The 19,748-nt window shown below is 43.5% G+C and overlaps 1 protein-coding gene across 1 annotated transcript in view; it reads left to right on the top strand.

Annotated features, from left to right (window-relative positions):
* The first annotated feature begins 1 nt into the window (after window position 1).
* LIN52 (lin-52 DREAM MuvB core complex component) overlaps window positions 2-19,748 on the top strand; it is a 115,082-nt gene continuing 95,335 nt past the window's right edge. Inside the window, exons 1-5 of the mRNA XM_010382627.2 lie at window positions 2-199; window positions 7,549-7,623; window positions 12,243-12,280; window positions 15,049-15,115; window positions 18,714-18,797. Coding sequence (XP_010380929.1) covers window positions 73-199; window positions 7,549-7,623; window positions 12,243-12,280; window positions 15,049-15,115; window positions 18,714-18,797 — 391 coding nt within the window. The 5' untranslated portion in view covers window positions 2-72. The remainder of the gene's footprint in view (window positions 200-7,548; window positions 7,624-12,242; window positions 12,281-15,048; window positions 15,116-18,713; window positions 18,798-19,748) is intronic.

Genomic DNA, 19,748 nt, shown 5'->3' on the forward strand with positions numbered 1-19,748 from the left:
CAACAACTGCGTAAGGGGCGTGGCTATAATTAGGGGAGGGGCTGGGCGAAGATTGCCCTATGAGGCGAGGGAATGAGACGTGGCTGCGAGTTGGGGATAGGGTTTCTCTTTGGGGGCGTGGCTTATGGATCCTCGTTTTCCCGCCGACGGTTGGCCACGTCACGTGACATGGGTTGGAAGATGGCGTCTCCCACAGACGGTAAGAGCCGGCTTAGCGATCTTTGCCTGCAGCCTCCTTCTTTGCTCTATGGGGAACATCCACTCTGTCTCTGCCCCTCGAACGTACATTTCTTTCTTGGGCTCCTCTCCTTTCCCTTTTGTTTTTTTTCTTGCGATCCATCGCCGTCTTCAGCTCACCGGTCCTTCGCAGCAGCTTCAGAGGTGCCCAGTTTCCCCGCTCTGTACCAGGCGTGTGGAGGAGGGCACTAGGGAGGGACTCATTCTGGGTAAAAGGACAGGGGGTCGCCCTGGCCCTTCCTTATCTCTATTTGGGCGAGGCTGAGGGTCGAGGAGGAGATGTTGCTGGAGGACGTGCCTTACTGTAGTTTTCTCCTTGGGGTATCCCATTGAAAGGATCAGTTCTCTTCTGATTGAACGCACGGATGGAACGATTCTCAAACCCTCGCAGGGGCTGCTGGCTGACCCCCATCTCGATAATGAACCGCAAGAGAAACGTGATCTCTCTCCTGTCTCCTCAGTTTGGGACCATTGCCGTGGCAGCAAAGAAGCGGGGGACGTTCTCGGCCCCTCGCCGTGAGAGTCGCCAGGAGAATGAGTATTGAGCTTTTAAGTGTTGTCTTGCACAGGTCGCAACCGCTCTTCCATCTGCTTTACGTGTTGTTTCTTAAGGCTGAGTGAATGAATGATTTCTGTTTATATGTTGTGTAAAATGCAAGTCATCTCAAGTAACAGCTAGGTTGTTTTGGTATACTCCCATGCTTTTGCTCTTAGTTCTGCTTTAGAGAGGGTCTTGCAGTCATTTTTAAACTCATTTTTAGTTCTACCATCCCCATCCCAACTATATATCGATTTTATTGATATATAGGTTTCCCTCCCTTAGACAAACAGATTTTGTATTTGGAAGCAATCTTGGAAGTTCATTGCAGGAATGAAGAAATTGAAGCCAAGGTGAGCTGTATTGAGTACCTACTACATGAAAGGCATAATGCTAGGTGCTTTGGGAGACCAAAAGATGACTCAAACATATACACTTTTTTTTTTTTTTTTTCAGTTTCAGTTCTCTTTTTATATGTCACCTCCCAAAGAGTTTTTCTTAGAACACAGTATCTGGAGTTGCCCTTCCCCACCATTATTCACTGTCTCAGTATCTTCCTTGTCAGCATAGTTACTATGTTAACTTTGACCCTTTTACGCTAGATTATAAATTACAAGTTTGTCTTGTTCATAGCTGGATCCCAGGTTTAGCACAGTGCCTGATGAACAGCAGGTCTTTAATTAACATTTATTGAAAGATTGATTAGATATGTGCAGAAATAATATATTACTTGATCTTAAGTTTTACGTTTAACCGAGTCTTAAATTTTGTGAGCACAGGTACATACTGTATTAGAAATTATGGCCGGGCGTGGTGGTTCACACTTCTAATCTCAGCACTTTGGGAGGCTGAGGCAGGCAGATTGCCTGAGCTCAGGAGTTGAAGATGAGCCTAGACAACATGGTGAAACCCCATCTCTACAAAAAAATACAAAAATTATCTGGGTGTGGTGCCACGCACCTGTAGTCCCAGCTACTTGGGGGGCTAAGGCAAGAGAATCGCTTGAGCCTGGGGGTGGAGGCTGCAGTGAACCATGTTCATGCCACTGCACTCCAGTCTGGGTGACAAAGCGAGACCCCGTCTCAAAAACAAAAGAAAAACAAGAAATTTTGGATGTTTGGAGTCAAAAGAGATTCTCCTTCCTGGGGGCTCTCTTGCAAAAATGTCCTTCTCTTGCCAGAAAGAAAGGCATTTAAAAAGGCAAGGGAATAGGGAGTTATTGTTAATGGGTACCAAATTTCAGTTTGGGAAGGTGAAAGTGTTCTGGAAATGAATGTGATGATTGCACAATTAATGTACTTAATACCACTGAACTGTATACTTAAAAGTTATTAAAGTGGTAAAATTTATGTATATTTCACCACAGTTTTTTTAAAAAGCCAAGTAATAGAAATAGAGGTAATTGTTGTTAAATTTTTTAGTTTATTTTTAAATTGTTTTTACAAATTTTGGGGATTTTAGAGATGTGTTCCTTGAGTTTGATTTTTTTTTTTCCTTGTCCTCTCTCAATTTAGTTTCCTTTCTTTGGCCAGGAAGAGTATTAAAAATATTAAATTTTTTTCCTTTGGTCTTCTAGCCATCCCTATGGTCACTTTATTTGCACTCTTGATTTTTGAAAGTTTTCATTCTCATCTCTTAAAAAGTTTCACTCCTCTCCACCTAATGTTTTCTTTTAATCTGAAAAAATCAAGTCAAGCACTTTGAACTTAAATTCAACTTCTCAGTAAGTGTCTCATTCCAAAATATTCCATGGCCTAGCTCTCTCACTTCTATTTTTAGTGTTCCACCTGTCACTGTCTTTAAAATTTAATTCAGATAATATTGACTTGAAAATGTTTGTCATTTACTCTTTTGTCTTTTTTGTGATAAATTTGCTGGAGCTTCTTTGAAAAGGAGAAAACTGAAATTCAAATACAGCCATCTAATTACTTAATTTATGAGAGTAAGACTCACAGCAGAGTCTGAGTTCTATCCCAGACTGTGGTATCATAAGGTCACCCGTGTAGGTTATTAGATTGTACCCCCAATAATTTTTTTTTTAAACTTTCTTTTAGAGATAGGGTCTCTCTCACTCTATTGCCCATGCTGAAATGCAGTGGTATGATTATAGCTCACTGCACCCTCAAAAGGCTCAAGCTATCCTCCCGTCTCAACCTCCCAAGTAGCTGGTACTATAGGCTCACACCACCATGCCCAGCTAATTTATTATTATTATTATTATTTATTTTGTTTTGAGACGGAGTCTCACTCTGTCACCCAGGCTGGAGTGCCGTGGCACGATCTCGGGTCACTGCAATCTCTGCCTCCTGGGTTCAAATAATTCTCATGCCTCAGCCTCTCCAGTAGCTGGGATAACAGGCACACACCACCACGCCTGGCTAATTTTTGTATTTTTAGTAGAGACAGGGTTTCACCATGTTGCCCAGGCTAGTCTCAAACTCTTGACCTCAGGTGATCCACTCACCACTCACCTCAGCCTCCCAAAGTGCTATAGGATTACAGACGTGAGCCACTGTGCCCCGCCTTATTATTTTTTGTAGAGATGAGTCTCACTATGTTGCCCAGGCTGGTCTCAAACTCCTGGGCTCAGACAATCTTCCTGCCTCGGCTTCCCAAAGCACTGGGATTCCAGACACGAGCCACCACACCTGGCCCAATAACTTTATTTTTGTTATGGTTGAACATTCCTCAGAAATTGGTAACAAAGAGAAGCTAATTTTTGATGCTTTAGTTAAGGCAGTGTATTAGTTGAGTTCTTTACAATTAAAATGCCATTGGAAATTCCTTTGGGATATTTGGCAAAACAAATTCAGTTTAGAGAAAAGTACATGTTGAAAAATTTTGTACGTATGTATATTTTCTGGGGAGTGAGTTCATTTTTTTCCCCAGATTTTCAAAGATGTGGCTTACCCAGAAAATGTTAAGAACTGCCGTTTATAGCATTAAATGAACTAGTTATGCAACTGGTTAGCATACTGAGCATACAATAAAAACTCAACGAATGTTAATATTGAGTACTACTCTGTGCAAGGGAAGAGTGGAAGAGAAATGATGTCAAAGAATTAGGCAGAGGCTGAGTAAGATTTTATAGAGTATGGTAGATACACATTCACAGATTTAACTGGGAGGAACTTTAAGCTGGAGAGTGACACGAACTGATTGACATTTAAAAAAATCATTTCTGGCCTCTTTATGGAGTATAGATATGGGGGCGTGGAGGGGAAAGGGTAAGAATGGGAGCAGAGAGATCTGTTAAGAGGCTGTTGAAGTAGTCCAAGAGGAAAGTGGTGGTTCCTCGGGTTATTTGATTTCAGGGTGTATTTTGAAGGTAGAAATGACTAGATTTACTCATGGATTGGTTATGGAAGGGTGAAGGAAAAGAATGCATGAAGGATGACATCTGGGTTTTCGATTTGAGAAGTAGAGTTTATGGTAGTGCTGTTTCTTGAGATGGGAGAAGATTGGGGGAATATGGTTTTGAAGATAATTAGGTTTAAGTGGGATTTTTTTTTTTTTTGAGACAAGGTGTTGCTCTATCACCCAGGCTGGAGTGCAGTGGTGTGATCTTAGCTCACTGCAGCCACTACCTCTGGGCTGAAGCCATCCTGCCACCTCAGCCTCCCAAGTAGCTGGGACTACAGGCTGACACCACCACACCTGGCTAATATTTTGCTTTTTGTAGAGATGAGGTTTCGCCATGTTGGCCAGGCTGGTCTCAAACTCAAGCAATCCACCCACCTCGGCCTCCCAAAGTGTTGGGATTACAGGCATGCACCACTGCATCTGACCTTAAGCGGTTTTTTCATATGTAAATAGAGAGCGATTCAAATAACTACTTGGACATAAACCTTTGTAGTTCTTTAGAAAGGTGGGAATGGAAATATAAATATGGAATCATTGGCATACAGATGAAGATAAAGTCCTCATGTTGAAATAGGAGAGTTCCCTAACCCCAGGATATGCGACAGGGGTGTGGCTTGTCTTTGTGCAGTCAAACCTTTTACAGGAGGGGAAGCATGCAGATGGGCGGATGTAGGAGTCAGGGCAAGCACTTTTGGGCTCCAGCCCCATGGTAGCATCTAGGGGTGGGTGACTCCCAAAGCCCAAGTGGGCATGTATAACAGTGCACTCTTTTTTTTGTTTGTTTTTTTGAGATGGGGTCTCACTCTGTTGCCCAGGCCGGAGTGCAGTGGCGTGATCTTGGCTCACTACAACCTCCACCTCCCAGGTTCAAACAATTCTCCTGCCTCAGCCTCCCCAGTAGCTAGGATTACAGGTGTGTGCCCCCACGCCTGGCCAATTTTTGTATTTTTAGTAGAGACAGGGTTTTACCATGTTGGCCAGGCTGGTCTTGAACTCCTGACCTCAAGTGATCCACCCGCCTCGGCCTCCCAAAGTGCTGGGATTACAGGCATGAGCCACCATGCCCTGTCAGTGCACTCTTTTAGCTTTGCTGTCTGCAGATGCTTAAGTGTTAAGTGGCTCAGTGCCCTCTTGGTACCAGGGTCCTTGTCTGGTGTCCAGGAAAAATCAGATTGCGCATGGACTTGAAGGATGGTGAATGTATGGGTTTTATTGGGTGGTGCAGGTGGCTCTCAGCGGGATGGATGGGGAGCTGGAAAGGGGAGGGAGTGGGAAGGTGATCTGTCCCTGGAGTTTGGCTATCTAGTGGCTGATCTCATCTCTGACTGTCCCCAGCCAAACTCCTCTTGGCATTCAGATGCTCCTTCTCTTCTCTCTGCAGTTCTTCTGCCCTTCTGTTCATCTCCTTGTGGAGCCTGGAGTTTGGGGTTTACATGGGTATAGAATAGTGGGGCATGGTGGGCCAAAAGGCAACTTTTGGGCATGAAAACAGGAATGCCTGTTCCCATTTCTGGCCGCAGGTTTCCAGGCTTGAGGGTGGGGCCTTTGCTCGGTTGGGAACCACCCTCTTCTTCTACCCAGTATTTTCCTGTTTTCTGTGTGTTTCAATTTATGCCACTAAAGTGAGGTAGAGAGAGGAGCCAGTGTAGGATGGGGCCTGAGTGAAAAAGGAGAAGGAAAAAGGAGAGTCAATGAGGTAGGAGAGAAACCAGCATAGTAGTTTTATAGAAGCGAGGAGTAGTATTTCAAGGAAAATGGTCAGTGTGTGGGTGCTGCAAAAACATCACATGAGACAGAACAGGCTGAGTATGGTGGCTCACACCTGTAATCCCAGCACTTTGGGAGGCCGAGGCAGGTGGATCACCTGAGGTCAGGAGTTCGAGACCAGCCTGGCCAACATGGCGAAACCCCATCTCTACTAAAAATACTAAAAATAAAAAATTAGTGGGGCATGGTGGTGTGTGCCTGTCATCCCAGCTACTTAGGAGGCTGAGGCAGGAGAATCACTTGAACCTGGGAGGCTAAGGTTGCAGTGAGCCTAGATCACGTTATTACACTCTAGCCTAGGAGACAAGAGTGAAACTTCATCTCAAAAAAAAAAAAAAAAGATGGAATAGAGAAATGACCTCTGGATTTGGCAACATAGGTCATAGATGCCTTGACAACAGCAGTTTCTATGTATGTAGGGACAGAAGCCTGATTGTTGTACACTAAGGAGAGAGGGTGATGTAAGGAAGTAGAGACAGCAGAAAAGACAACATAAGAACTTTTGCAGTGAAGGGGGTATGGAAGAGGTCATGGGGTCAAGGGAGAGGGGTTTTGGTTTTCTTTTCTTTTCTTTTTTTTTTTTAAAGCAGTGTCCCACTTCGTCATCCAGGCTGGAGTGCAGTGGGACAAACAGAGCTCACTCACTGCAGCTTCGACCTGCCAGGCTGAAGTCATTCTCCCACCTCAGCCTCCTGAGTAGCTGGGACTGACTACAAGGGTACACCACCACGTCCAGCAGGGTTTCACTGTGTTGCCCAGGCTGGTCTTGAACTCCTGAGCTCGGCCTCTCAAAGTGCTGGGATTATAGGCATGAGGCACCCTCTGCCCTGGTGGTTTTTTGTTTTGTTTTGGTTTTTTTTTGTTTTTTTTTTTTTTGAGATGGAGTCTCATTCTGTTGCCTGGGCTGGAGTGCAGTGGTACGATCTTGGCTCACTGCAACCTCTGCCTCCCAGGTTTAAGCGATTCTCGTCCCTCAGCCTCCCGAGTAGCTGGGATTACAGGCGCCTGCCACTACACCCAGCTAATTTTTTGTATTTTAGTAGAGACGGGGTTTCACCATGTTGGCCAGGCTGGTCTTGAACTCTTGACCTTGTGATTCACCTGTGTTGGCCTCCCGAAGTGCTGGGATTACAGGCGTGAGCCACCATGTCTGGCTGGGTTGTTTTTTTTTTAGCACAGATTCTGCAACCGGCTTGATTGCTACTGAGCATGAGGCTAGAGAAGGTAGAAACTGATGGTACATGAGAAAGATGATATTCAAGTGATGTCCTTGACAAAGCAAGAGAAGATGGCATCTAGAGTGCTATCAGAAGAGTCTGTTTCATGGAAGTAGAAACACTTAATTCATTCTAACTGGAGGAAAGCACAGGAGTGTGAATGAAGATGCAGGTGGGTTTATTGATACTCATTTTTCTTAACATTCCCAATAAAATATCACTCTCATTCATAGATTGAAAGAGTGAGGTTTGGTAAGGGAGAATGATGTATTTGTATTCTATCACGGACCAGTGGCATCAGTAGTTACAGAACTCATATCTCTAGACTTCCAGGTGAGTGTTCCAGTTTATGTCCTTTGAGACTGAAGTGTCATATACATTAATGTGTTTCCTGTCTTCTTGGTTCATCTGGATGTTTTGTTCTAGGGACAGATCTGGAAGCATCTTTACTAAGTTTTGAAAAACTTGACCGTGCCTCACCAGATCTTTGGCCAGAACAATGTAAGTTTTTGCTTTCTTTATATTAGAGTCAATGTAGGAGAAACAATATTCCTTTTTAAAGAGATTTTTAAAGAGTTATCATTTATTTATTTGGTAAATTTTTATTTATTTTGAAGCTAGTCAAATTTAACAGTGGGGGATTGTATACAAACTTTAGTGACACTAACATTAGTAAGTTATGATAACTGGCTGAGCCTGTTGGCTCATGCCCGTAATCCCAGCACTTTGGGAGGCCGAGTTGGGAGGATTACCTGAGGTCAGGAGTTTGAGACCAGCGTGGCCAACATGGCGAAACCCTGTCTCTACTGAAAAAAAAAAAGAAATATTACCTGGATGTGGTGGAACACGCCTGTAATCCCAACTACTCAGGAGGCTGAGGCATGAGAATCTTTTGAACCCAAGAGGCGGAGGCTGCAGTGAGCAGAGATCGTGCCACTGCACTTCAGCCTGGGTGACAGAGTGAGACTTTGTCTCAAAAAAAAAAAAAGTTTTGATAACCCACTACCATCAGACCAGCCTGAAGAGTTATCATTTAACTTTAATGATTAAAGTTTTATTTTATTTCAAAGAGAAGAGACTGAAGTCCAGTGTTAAAAGTAGCTGTTTGGTGGTTTAATTTTTTCAGAACACAGTGTAACTCAGAAAATAAGGAGCCTTTAAACAATAATAATTGTTTTGTTTGAACCAGAGTCTTTCTCTGTCTCCCAGGGTAGAGTGCAGTGGTACACTCGGGTCACTGCATCCTCTGCCTCAGGATTCAAGCGATTCTCCTGCCTCAGCCTCCCAGGTAGCTGAGACTACAGGTCTGTGCCACCACGCCCTGCTAATTTTTTGTGTTTTTAGTAGAAACGGGGTTTCACCACGTTGGCCAGGTTGGTCTCGAACTCTTGACCTCAGGTGATCCACCCACCTCGGCCTCCCAAAGTGCTGGGATTACAGGTGTGAGCCATCATCCCTAGCCAACAATAATAATTATTATTTTACATATATATATATATTTTTTCTTTAGACGGAGTTTTGCTCTTGTTGCCCAGACTGGAGTGCAGTGGTGCGGTGTGGGCTCACTGCAACCTCTGCCTCCTGGGTTCAAGCGATTCTCCTGCATCAGCCCCCTGAGTAGCTGGGATTACAGGCATGCGCCACCACGCCCGGCTAATTTTTTGTATTTTTAGTGAGCCAGGGTTTCGCCATGTTGGCCAGGCTGATCTCAAACTCCTGACCTCAGGTGATCCTCCCACCTCGGCCTCCCAGAGTGCTGGGATTATAGGTGTGAGCCACCGTGGCCGACCATTAATTACTTTTTAAAACTACATTTATAGGCTGGGCGCAGTGGTTCATGCCTGTAGTCCCAGCACTTTGGGAGACCGATGTGGGTGGATCACTTGAGGCTGGGAATTTGAGACCAGCCTGGCCAACATGGCGAAACCCAAAAATACAAAAATTAGCTGGCCGTGGTGGTGCACACCTGCCATACCATATATTCAGGAGGCTGAGGCATGAGAATTGCCTGAACCCGGGAGGCGGAGGTTGCAGTGAGCCAAGATTACACTACTGCACTGAGTCTGGGCAACAGAGAAAGACTCTTTCTCAAAAAAATCCCCCAAGCTATATTTGTTTGTTTGTTTGTTTATTTGAGATGGAGTCTCGCTCATGTCGCTCATGCTGGAGTGCAAAGGTGCAATCTTGGCTCACTGCCACATCGAGCTCACTGCAGCATCCACCTCCCTGGTTCAAGCAATGCTCATGCCTCAGCCTCCTGAGTAGCTGGGATTACAGGCACTCGCCACCACGCTTGGCTAATTTTTGTATTTGTAATACAGACATCTTTTCACCAAATAGGTTGGTCTTGAACTCCTGACCTCAGGTGATCCGCCCACCTCGGCCTCCCAGAGTGCTGAGATTACAGGAGTGAGCCACCACACCCGGCCCCCAAAACTACATTTATAAGAAATTCACATAATACTGAGATACATAAAGCATTTTCTCACCTCTTTCAAATCACTCTGTTTTTTTTGAGATGGAGTTTCACTCTCGTTCCCCAGGCTATGGAGTATAATGGTGCAGTCTTGGCTCACTGCAACCTCTGCTTGCGGGTTCAAACGATTCTCCTGCCTCGGCCCCCCCAAGTAGCTGGGATTACAGGTGCATGCCACCACACCTGGCTAATTTTTGTATTTTTGGTAGAGAAGGGGTTTCACCATGTTGGCCAGGCTGGTCTTGAACTCCTGACCTCAGATGATCTGCCTGCCTTGACCTCCCAGAGTGCTGGTATTAGAGGCCTGAACCACTGCACCTGGCCCACTCTTACAAAGTTAATCACTTTTAGTCACACAAATCCTTGTAAAAGGTACAACTCCAGCCAGGTGTGGTGGCTCATGCCTGTAATCCAAGCACATTGAGAGGCCGAGGCGGGCGGATTACCTGACATCAGGAGTTTGAGATCAGCCTGGCTAACATGGTGAAACCCAGTTTCTACTAAAAATACAAAAAGTTAGCTGGGCGTGGTGGCACATGCCTGTAATCCCAGCTATTTGGGAGACTAAGGCAGGAGAATTGCTTGAACCTGGAAGGTGGAGGTTGCAGTGAGCAGAGGTTGCAGTGAGTGGAGATCACTCCATTGTACTCTAGGTTGAGCAACAAAGAGTGAAGCTCTGTCTCAAAAAAAAAAAAAAAAGGTAGACATCCTTTTGACCTGTTTTATACTTATACAGATAAGGAAATAATAATTTTTAAAGTATATATAAGAGAGATTTTTTTTGTTCGTAATGATGGAGTCATGCATGTGGCCTGCCACTTAACTTACTCCACATATGAACAGTTCCATCTTGGTATGTGTATGTCTACTTCATTCTTTTAAATACATTTCATTGTATGGATATATTATAGTTTATATATTCATACATTATTTGGAAACTTAAGTTATATGTAGTTTTTTTTGTTTTTTTTTTTATTTGAGCCAGGGTCTCACTCTGTCACCCAGGCTTTGTGCAGTGGCATGATCACAGCTGACTACAGCCTCAACCTCCTGGGCTCAAGTGATCCTCTCACTTCAGCCTCCTGAGTAGCTGGGACCAGAGGCATGCACCACCGCAACCAGCTATTTAAAAAAACTTTTTTGAGGGAACAGGGTCTCACTGTGTTGCCCAGACTGGTCTTGGACTCCTGGGCTCAGGCTGTCTTTCCACCTTGGCTTCCCAGAGTGCTAGGATTACAGGTGTGAGGCACTGTGGCCAGCCTATATCTAGTTTTTGATTTTACACATAGTTTATCAGTGAATACTCATGTATACATATCTTTGTATACATGGAAGAGAATAACTGTATGAGGGCCCCTTTCCTCACATACTAGCCAGTATTAGACGTTACTAATCTATTACTTTCATTTTGCATTTCCTTTTTGGTGAGATTGAACTTTTTTTTGAGACAGAGTCTCGCTCTGTTGCCCAGGTTGGAGTGAAGTGGCATGATCTCAGCTCACAGCAACTTCCACCTCCCAGGTTCAAGCAATTCTCCTGCCTCAGCCTCACAAGTAGCTGGGACTATAGGTGCATGCTGCCACACCTTGCTAATCTTTTGTATTTTAGTAGAGACGGGGTTTCACTGTGTTGTCCAGACTGGTCTCGAACTCCTGAGCTCAGGCAAAGATCTTATTTTAATTGTTTATTTTTTTAGAGACAGAGTCTCATTCTATCACCCAGGTTAAAGTGCAATGTCACAATGATAGCTTACTGCAGCCTCCAACTTCTGAGTTCAAGTCATCCTCCTGCCTCAGCCTCCTGAATAGCTAGGACTATAGGTGTGCATTACCATGCCCAACTAACTGTTTTTTTGTGTTTTGTTTTTTGGGTTTTTTTTTTTGAGACAGGGTCTTGCTCTGTTGCCCAGGTTGGAGTGCAGTGGTGTGATCATGGCTCACTGCAGCCTCAACTTCCTGGGCTCAAGCCTTCGAAGTAGCTAGGACTGGGGTTCATGTCACTATGCCTGGCTAAGTTTTGTATTTTTTGTAGAGATGGGGTTTCACTATATTGCCCAGGCTGGACTCCAACTCCTGAGCTGCTTCAGCCTCCCTAAGTGCTGGGATTACAGGCATGAGCCACCGCACCTGGCCCAGTTTTTTAATTTTTTGTAGAGTCTGGAGTCTTGCCTTGTTGCCCAGGCTGGTCTTCAAGTGAGCCTCCTGCCTTGGCTTACCAAAATGCCCAGCCCTGATTTTTATTTTTCTGCCTTTTAATGTGATTCTTTCTGTGAGAAACTTAAAATAAAGAAAATCGGATTGACAGAATACCATCTCTAAAAAGGCAGTTTAAAGTTTCTGGTAAGAGATTGTATCTTACCACCCTCCCAACCAGCTAACTCCTGGTCCTTCCAAGTTCAGTTGAGTCATTATTTTCCTTGAGAAGCTTTTTATGCCCCCTGGGTCTGACTTAGCTTTCCATTTTTTGTCTTCCCATAGCCCTGGCATCTTTCTTTGAGGACTGAAACAGTATTATAGTTATTGGTTTATTCTTTCTCTTGTTCTAAACTATAAGAAAACAGACAAAGCTGTTTTCTTATTATTTGGATCTTCTATGCCTGAGCAATCATACTTATTGAATAAATATTGTTTTGTTTTTCTTTTAGTACCAGGTGTTGCTGAATTTGCAGCTTCCTTCAAAAGTGTAAGTAATATCCCTTACCTACTGAGGTTGATCCAAAGTTTCGCTCCTGGGTAGAAGCTCAGATCTCTCTTTTTTATTTTATTTTATTTATGACAAAGTCTCACTTTTCGCCCAGGCTGGAGTGCAGTGGTGCAATCTCGGCTCACTGCAACTTCCACTTACCAGGTTCAAGCAATTCTCCTGCCTCAGCCTCCTAAGTAGCTGGGATTACAGGTGCCCACCACCATGCCTGGCTAATTTTTGTATTTTTAGTAGAGATGGGGTTCACCATGTTGGCCAGGCTGGTCTCAAACTCCTGACCTCAAGTGATCCACCCACCTCAGCCTCCCAAAGTGCTGGGATTACAGGTGTGAGCCACCGCGCCTGGCCTTTTAAAATTTTTTGTGGAGATGAGATCTCACTGTGTTTCCCAGACTGGTCTTGAACTCCTGGGTTCAAGCGATCCTCCTGCTTCAGCCTCCCATAGCATTAGGATTACAGGTGTGAGCTATTGTACCTGTTATTATTTTTTTTAATGTGAAAAATGGGAAAAATAACACCTACTTTATAGAGCTGATTTGGAGGTAAATGGCTTGATGTGTATGAAGTGTTTTGCTTGTCACATAATAGGTACTGAGTACATTTTAATGGAAAAAAAGAGAAGGATGCAAAGCTGAAATAATGTTTCTCAACTCTACCTTTTGTGCAAAGCTGAAATAATGTTTCTCAACTCTACCTTTTGTGCATGACAGAATCATCAACATACAGCTATGGAGCTCTTGAAAAATGCACTGTAACAAATGAGCACCAAGAAAAAAATAATAATTAAAAAAAAGAAAAACACATATGAGGAGTCCCTTGCTCTACTTTTTCCGCTGGACCCTTCCCTACCCCTCATATTCTAAATCATTATGTCTGGAGTGTGGCCAAGGCATTTATATTTTTAAAAATTATATAGGTGATTCTCGTGTGCAACTAGCGTTAAACTGCTGACCCAGAGCTATTCTAAGAATGGACTTTCTTTCATGTTTTTTTTTTTTTTTTTTTTTTTGAGACGGAGTCTGGCTCTGTCATCCGGGCTGGAGTGCAGTGGCCGGATCTCAGCTCACTGCAAACTCCGCCTCCCAGGTTCACGCCATTCTCCTGCCTCAGCCTCCCGAGTAGCTGGGATTACAGGCGCCCGCCACCTCGCCCAGCTAGTTTTTTATTTTTTAGTAGAGACGGGGTTTCACCGTGTTAGCCAGCATGGTCTCGATCTCCTGACCTCGTGATCCACCCATCTCGGCCTCCCAAAGTGCTGGGATTACAGGCTTGAGCCACTGCGCCCGGCCTTATTTATTTATTTATTTTTAAGACGGAGTCTCGCTCTGTTGCCCAGGCTGGAATGCAGTAGCACGATCTCGACTCACTGCAAGCTCCGCCTCCCAGGTTCATGCCATTTTCCTGCCTCAGCCTCCGGAGTAGCTGGGACTACAGGCGCCCACCACCACACTGGGCTAATTTTTTTTTTGTATTTTCAGTAGAGACGGGCTTTCACGGTGCTAGCCAGGATGGTCTCGATCTCCTGACCTCTTGATCCGCACGCCTCGGCCTCCCAAAGTGCTAGGATTACAGGCGTGAGCCACTGCGCTGGTCCCTTCTTTCATAGGTTTAAGTTCACTTTCATAAATGAAAAATTGTAAAATTCTGAAGTTTTCTAAAACCTACAATAAAATTGTGAAATTCCAAGTCATGACCATTCTAGATTTCTCTCACTTAGAATGAGGATTTTTTCATTCTTGATTCTTCTTTGAATCTTCCCCTATGCCAGAGAATGTTACTTACTGATTAGTGTTTCAAACAGTTGAATTGGAGTCTTTTGCCAGAACTGAATTTCAAGTAATTTCTTTCATTGCTATACTAACTTGTTATGCATAAACCAGTAATAGTGGTCATAACTATTCTTCCACAATAATTTCTCTGAGACTGACTTTAAAGATGAGCCATGTTTTTTACAGTGACTATTTGTAGGCCATAGCCAAACCTGGAGAAATCCAGGTTTTTTAACTTATAATCTGCCAGTATTTTCAAACAACCTGAAGGCTATGTGACAAGCTGCATTTTTTCTTTTTCTTTTTTGAGACAGAGTAATACTCTTACCCAGGCTGGAGTACAGTGGCATGATCTTGGTTCACTGCAACCTCTGCCTCCCACATTCAAGAGGTTCAAGCAGTTCTCGTGCCTCAGCCTCCCAAGTAGCTGAGTTTACAGGTGTGTGCCACCACACCTGGCTAATTTTTTTTGTATTTTTAGTAGAGATGGGGTTTCTGCCTGTTGGCCAGGTGGGTCTCAAACTCCTGACTCCTGACCTCAAGTAATCGGCCCACCTTGGCAGCCACCGCATCCGGCCCAGGCTACATTTCTTTTTTTTTTTTTTTTTTTTTTTTTTTTGAGACGGAGTCTCGCTCTGTCACCCAGGTTGGAGTGCAGTGGCGCGATCTCGGCTCACTGCAAGCTCCGCCTCCCGGGTTCCCGCCATTCTCCCGCCTCAGCCTCCGAGTAGCTGGGACTACAGGCGCCCGCCACCGCGCCCGGCTAGTTTTTTGTATTTTTAGTAGAGACGGGGTTTCACCGTGTTAGCCAGGAGGGTCTCGATCTCCTGACCTCGTGATCCACCCACCTCGGCCTCCCAAAGTGCTGGGATTACAGGCTTGAGCCACCGCGCCCGGCCCAGGCTACATTTCTTATAAGAATAATAGGGTCTCTTCACACTTTTTATGTGTCTGAATGGATATGTTATTTTTTGACAGCCTATTACTAGTTCTCCGCCCAAATGGATGGCTGAGATAGAACGTGATGACATCGACATGTTGAAAGGTAAGTGATGCTGGTTACACTTTTAACTGGATATTTATGTTTTTCCATAAACCACCTCTCCATTTTTTTTCCATTTCCTTACAAATATTTTTGGCTTCAGACTTCTCATTTAAACTTCCTTATTTGTAGTTTTTAATGTCTGTAATGCCCTTCTCTACCTTTTCCATGTGTAGAAATCCTGCCAATTCAAGACTCAGTCTTTTTTTTTTTTTTTTGAGACGAGTCTCTCTCTGCCGCCCAGGCTGGAGTGCAGTGGCTGGATCTCAGCTCACTGCAAGCTCCGCCTCCTGGGTTTATGCCATTCTCCTGCCTCAGCCTCCCGAGTAGCTGGGACTACAGGCGCCCGCCACCTCGCCCAGCTACTTTTTTTGTATTTTTTAGTAGAGACGGGGTTTCACCGTGTTAGCCAGGATGGTCTTGATCTCCTGACTTCGTGATCCGCCCGTCTCGGCCTCCCAAAGTGCTGGGATTACAGGCTTGAGCCACCACGCCCGGCCCAAGACTCAGTCTTAGTGAATTCTGCTGCTGCTGCTAAATTCTTCTAATGTGAACTTAATTTTGTATAATACAGTTAACGAATAGCTCTAACATAAATTTTTTGATTTCATTCCTATAAAGGTCCTGTGAGTTGGGTATGATTATATTCAAAGTTCATAAGTTAACGAAGATAGAATGAGTTAAAATTTGGCTGGGCATGGCTCACGCCTGTAATCCCAACACTTTGGGAGGCCGAGGTGGGCGGATCACCTGAGGTCAGAAGTTTGAGACCAGACTGACCAACATAACGAAACCATGTCTCTACTAAAAATACAAAAATCAACCAGACATGGTGGCAAGCTCCTGTAATCCCAGCTACTCTGGAGGCTGAGGCAGGAGAATCACTTGAACCTAGAAGATAGAGGTTGTGGTGAGCAATTGTTCCACTGCACTCCAGCCTGGCTGACAGAGCAAGACTCTATCTCAAAAAAAAAAAAAAAGTTAAAAAATTTTAACTCTGATTTTTTTTTTTTTTTTCAGACGGAGACTCGTTCTTGTTGCCCAGGCTGGAGTGCAGTGGTGCGATCTTGGCTCACTGCAGCCTCCGCCTCCTGGGTTCAAGCGATTCTCCTGCCTCAGCCTCCTGAGTAGCTGGAACTACAGGCACCCCCTACCACACCCAGCTAATTTTTGTATTTTTGGTAGAGATGGGGTTTCAACATATTGGCCAGGCTGGTCTCGAACTCCTGACCTCCAGTGATCCACCCACCTCGGCCTCCCAGAGTGCTGGGATTACAGGTGTGAGCCACCATGCCCAGCGTAAACTGTGCTCTTTTAAGTCTAGCCTCTTTCCAGTATAACACAAGTGCCTTATTTAGAATTTACTGCCATATATTATCAGTACTATTAAATGACAACCTCTTAGTGGGTTAAGACCTATTTTTTATTTTTTTATCCCATCACTTTCTTCTATAAAGAATATTATAGGTAGTGAATATTGTTGTTTGATAAATGATTTGAAACTCAATCACAAAGTGGAAATTTAAATTAAAAAACATTAATTTTCCATGATTTTTGCCCTACTTTATTTATTTTATCATCCTTCTGGTGATAAGATTCATGATGATTGTGAAGTAATAGACTGAAATTAAGGTAAAAACCTGGGATTCTTGAGGTTTTTAAACAGCTGAACATATCAAGAAGGTCTACTTATGCTAGGTGTAGATAATGACTGTGGCATGATAAATGAGATTAAAAAAACACCTTTATTTGATTTTAGAAGTAATTCATTGTTCTTCATGAAATGCTTAAATGCAGATTCCCTCCTCCCGCCATGGAAAATTAAGTCTCAAGGGCATCTCAGGTTCATTCTTCTAATGTTTCAAACAGACATTTTTATAATATCTCATCAGCATGTGTTTCTTAAGGGAACTCTAAATTTTTAGTGAGGGATCATAGCATTATATTCTATGCAAACTGACCTGTGTCTTAAACCTAAAAGGAATTGGGTGCTGTTTAAATAAAAATTCAGGAAAGAAAATGTTTAAATATTGTCTTTGTGTGTGTGTGTGTGTGCAGGAGACTGGAGGTTTTTTTATTACTCAGTCTCCCCGAGAATTTGGGGATCAGAGTTTTTAAGGATAATTTGGTGGGCTGGGGGGACAGTGAGTTGCTAGTGCTGATTGATTGGGCCGGAGATGAAATCACAGGGAGTCAGAACTGTCTTCTTGTGCTGAGTCAGTTCCTGGGTGGGGGCCACAAGATCAGATGAACCAGTTTATTGATCTGGGTGGTACCAACTGATCCATCAAATGCAAGGCCTGCAAAATATCTCAAGCACAGAAACACCCAATAGTGAAACCACCACTACAGAAGTGTAACTGTGATGGTGAAAGAGATCTGACCTAAGCAACTCCCATTTGCTCCTAACCTCCAACAGTATGCTGTCTTTTTACTTAGTAAACTTAAAGATTTTTATAGGAATTTGGTTTGAAGGGAAAGTTTAGATTTTTATTTAGTCTTTGTTTTCTAAACTTAGGGAAATGGGGAGTAGTAAGTTTTGTTGCCACTTTATTATAAGTCGAAATAATGTGGACTTACAATTAACAGTGGAGACAATATCCATTTTGTCAGATCAGATGTGTCTTCAAGTCTTTCTTAATGCTATATCAAAAGACAAGGTTTTACATTTTAATGACGTATTCCAAACGAATGTTATAAATAATGTTTCCTGAAGATGAAACACTTAACTTGTTATTTTATTATTTTTTCTTGTTTTACTTGAGAAAGGGTCTCCCTTTGTCACCCAGACTGTAGTGCGGTGGTGCCATCATGGCTCACTGCAGCCTTGACCTCCTGGTGATCCTCCCACCCCAGCCTCCTCAGTAGCTGGGACTACAGGCATACACCACCATACCCAGCTAATTTTATTTTATTTTATTTTATTTTGAGATGGAATCTCACTTTGTTGCCTAGGCTGGAGTGCAGTGGTACAGTCTCAGCTGTCTGCAGCCTTTGCCTCCTGGGTTAAAGTGATTCTCCTGTTTCAGCCTTCTGAGTAGCTGGGACTACAGATGCCTGCCACCACACCCAGTTAATCCTTACATTTTTAGTAGAGACAGGGTTTCACCAGCTTGGCCAGGCTGGTCTCAAACCCCTGACCTCAGGTGATCTGCCCACCTTGGCCTTCCAAAGTGCTAGGATTACAGGTGTGAGCCACCGTGCCTGGCTGAATTTTTGTATTATTTTTATACAGGTGAGGTATCATGTTTCCCAGGCTGGTCTTGAACTCCTGGGCTCAAGCGATCCTCTTGCCTTAGCCTCCCAAGTCGCTGGGACTGCAGGCATGTGCTACTGTGCCCGGCTAATTCTGTTTTAATGCAAATTCGTTTATTATTAAGTGGGTAAGCTTATCTGAGGAATTTTGCCATAGTGGGAAAATTCCCTGATTTGTGTGTGTGTGTGTGTGTGTAAGATTGGGGAAGGAGTTACGGATCCATTTTCTACTTATTCAGTGGTAATTAAGCTTGAAAACTTGTATAACAAGAGTTCCCAACCCAAATAAGTTGCTACTAGAGAAGAGTGGAAAGAAATGATGTTGAAATAAATGATTCTGTTTCAGAACTGGGGAGTCTCACCACGGCTAATTTGATGGAGAAGGTACGAGGCCTACAGAACCTAGCCTATCAGCTGGGGCTGGATGAGTGTGAGTACTCCAATCGCATTTTTTCAGGGTTACATGCTGTGTATTATCACCATGAGCTCCAGTTATAATTCAGAAAGTATATTAGGGAAAAGAGAAGCGTTCTGAAGGTAAGAAGTCAATCTAATTCATTGACTTTTTATGGTGGAGTGTGGTGGAATAATTACTGGATTTACTAGGTAACAAATATTTTTCTTTATACAGTAAAACTATATTGAAATCCCTTCAGGTTATTATCTCATTTTTAAATAGACAAGAGTCTTACTATGTTGCACAGGCTGGTCTTCAACTCCTGGGCTCAAGTGATCCTCCTACCTTAGCCTCTGAAGTAGCTGGGACTACAAGCATGTACCATTGTGCCTGGGTAATTTAAAAATTTTTTTGTAGAGACAGAGTCTCACTATATTGCCCAGGCTGGTCTTGAACTCTTGGGTTTAAGTGATCCTCTTGCCTCAGCCTTCCAAAGTGCTGGGATTATAGGCATGAACCACCATGCCCAAACAGCATTTTACTTTACAAATAAATTTAAGGCTGGCCGTAGTGGCTCATGCCTGTAATCCCAGCTACTTAGGAGGCTGAGGATGGAGAATCACTTGAAACTGGGAGGCAGAGGTTGCAGTGAGCCAAGATCATGCCACTGCACTCCAGCCTGGGCGACAGAGTGAGACTGTCTCAAAAAGAAGAAATTTAATTTAAAATTTCTGATTTTCAACTGATAGTCGTCACTTCCTCAGGCCTCTTTATCCTTCCTTTATTTCTATTACTGTCATCAGCAGTTGGCTCTCTTTTACCAAGAAAACATTTTTGAATTGGTTATGGAATCAAGAAATAGAGAACAACAAACTGCTTCAAGATACAGTTGTTAGCTGGTCTGCTAAGTTCACACATTAATACCTAACTCTTCTCTATATACTGGTAATTTATTTCTTATGATTAAAGTTTATACTTTGGCAA

This window comes from Rhinopithecus roxellana, chromosome 5, assembly GCF_007565055.1.
Source record: "Rhinopithecus roxellana isolate Shanxi Qingling chromosome 5, ASM756505v1, whole genome shotgun sequence".
Lineage (NCBI taxonomy): Eukaryota > Metazoa > Chordata > Mammalia > Primates > Cercopithecidae > Rhinopithecus > Rhinopithecus roxellana.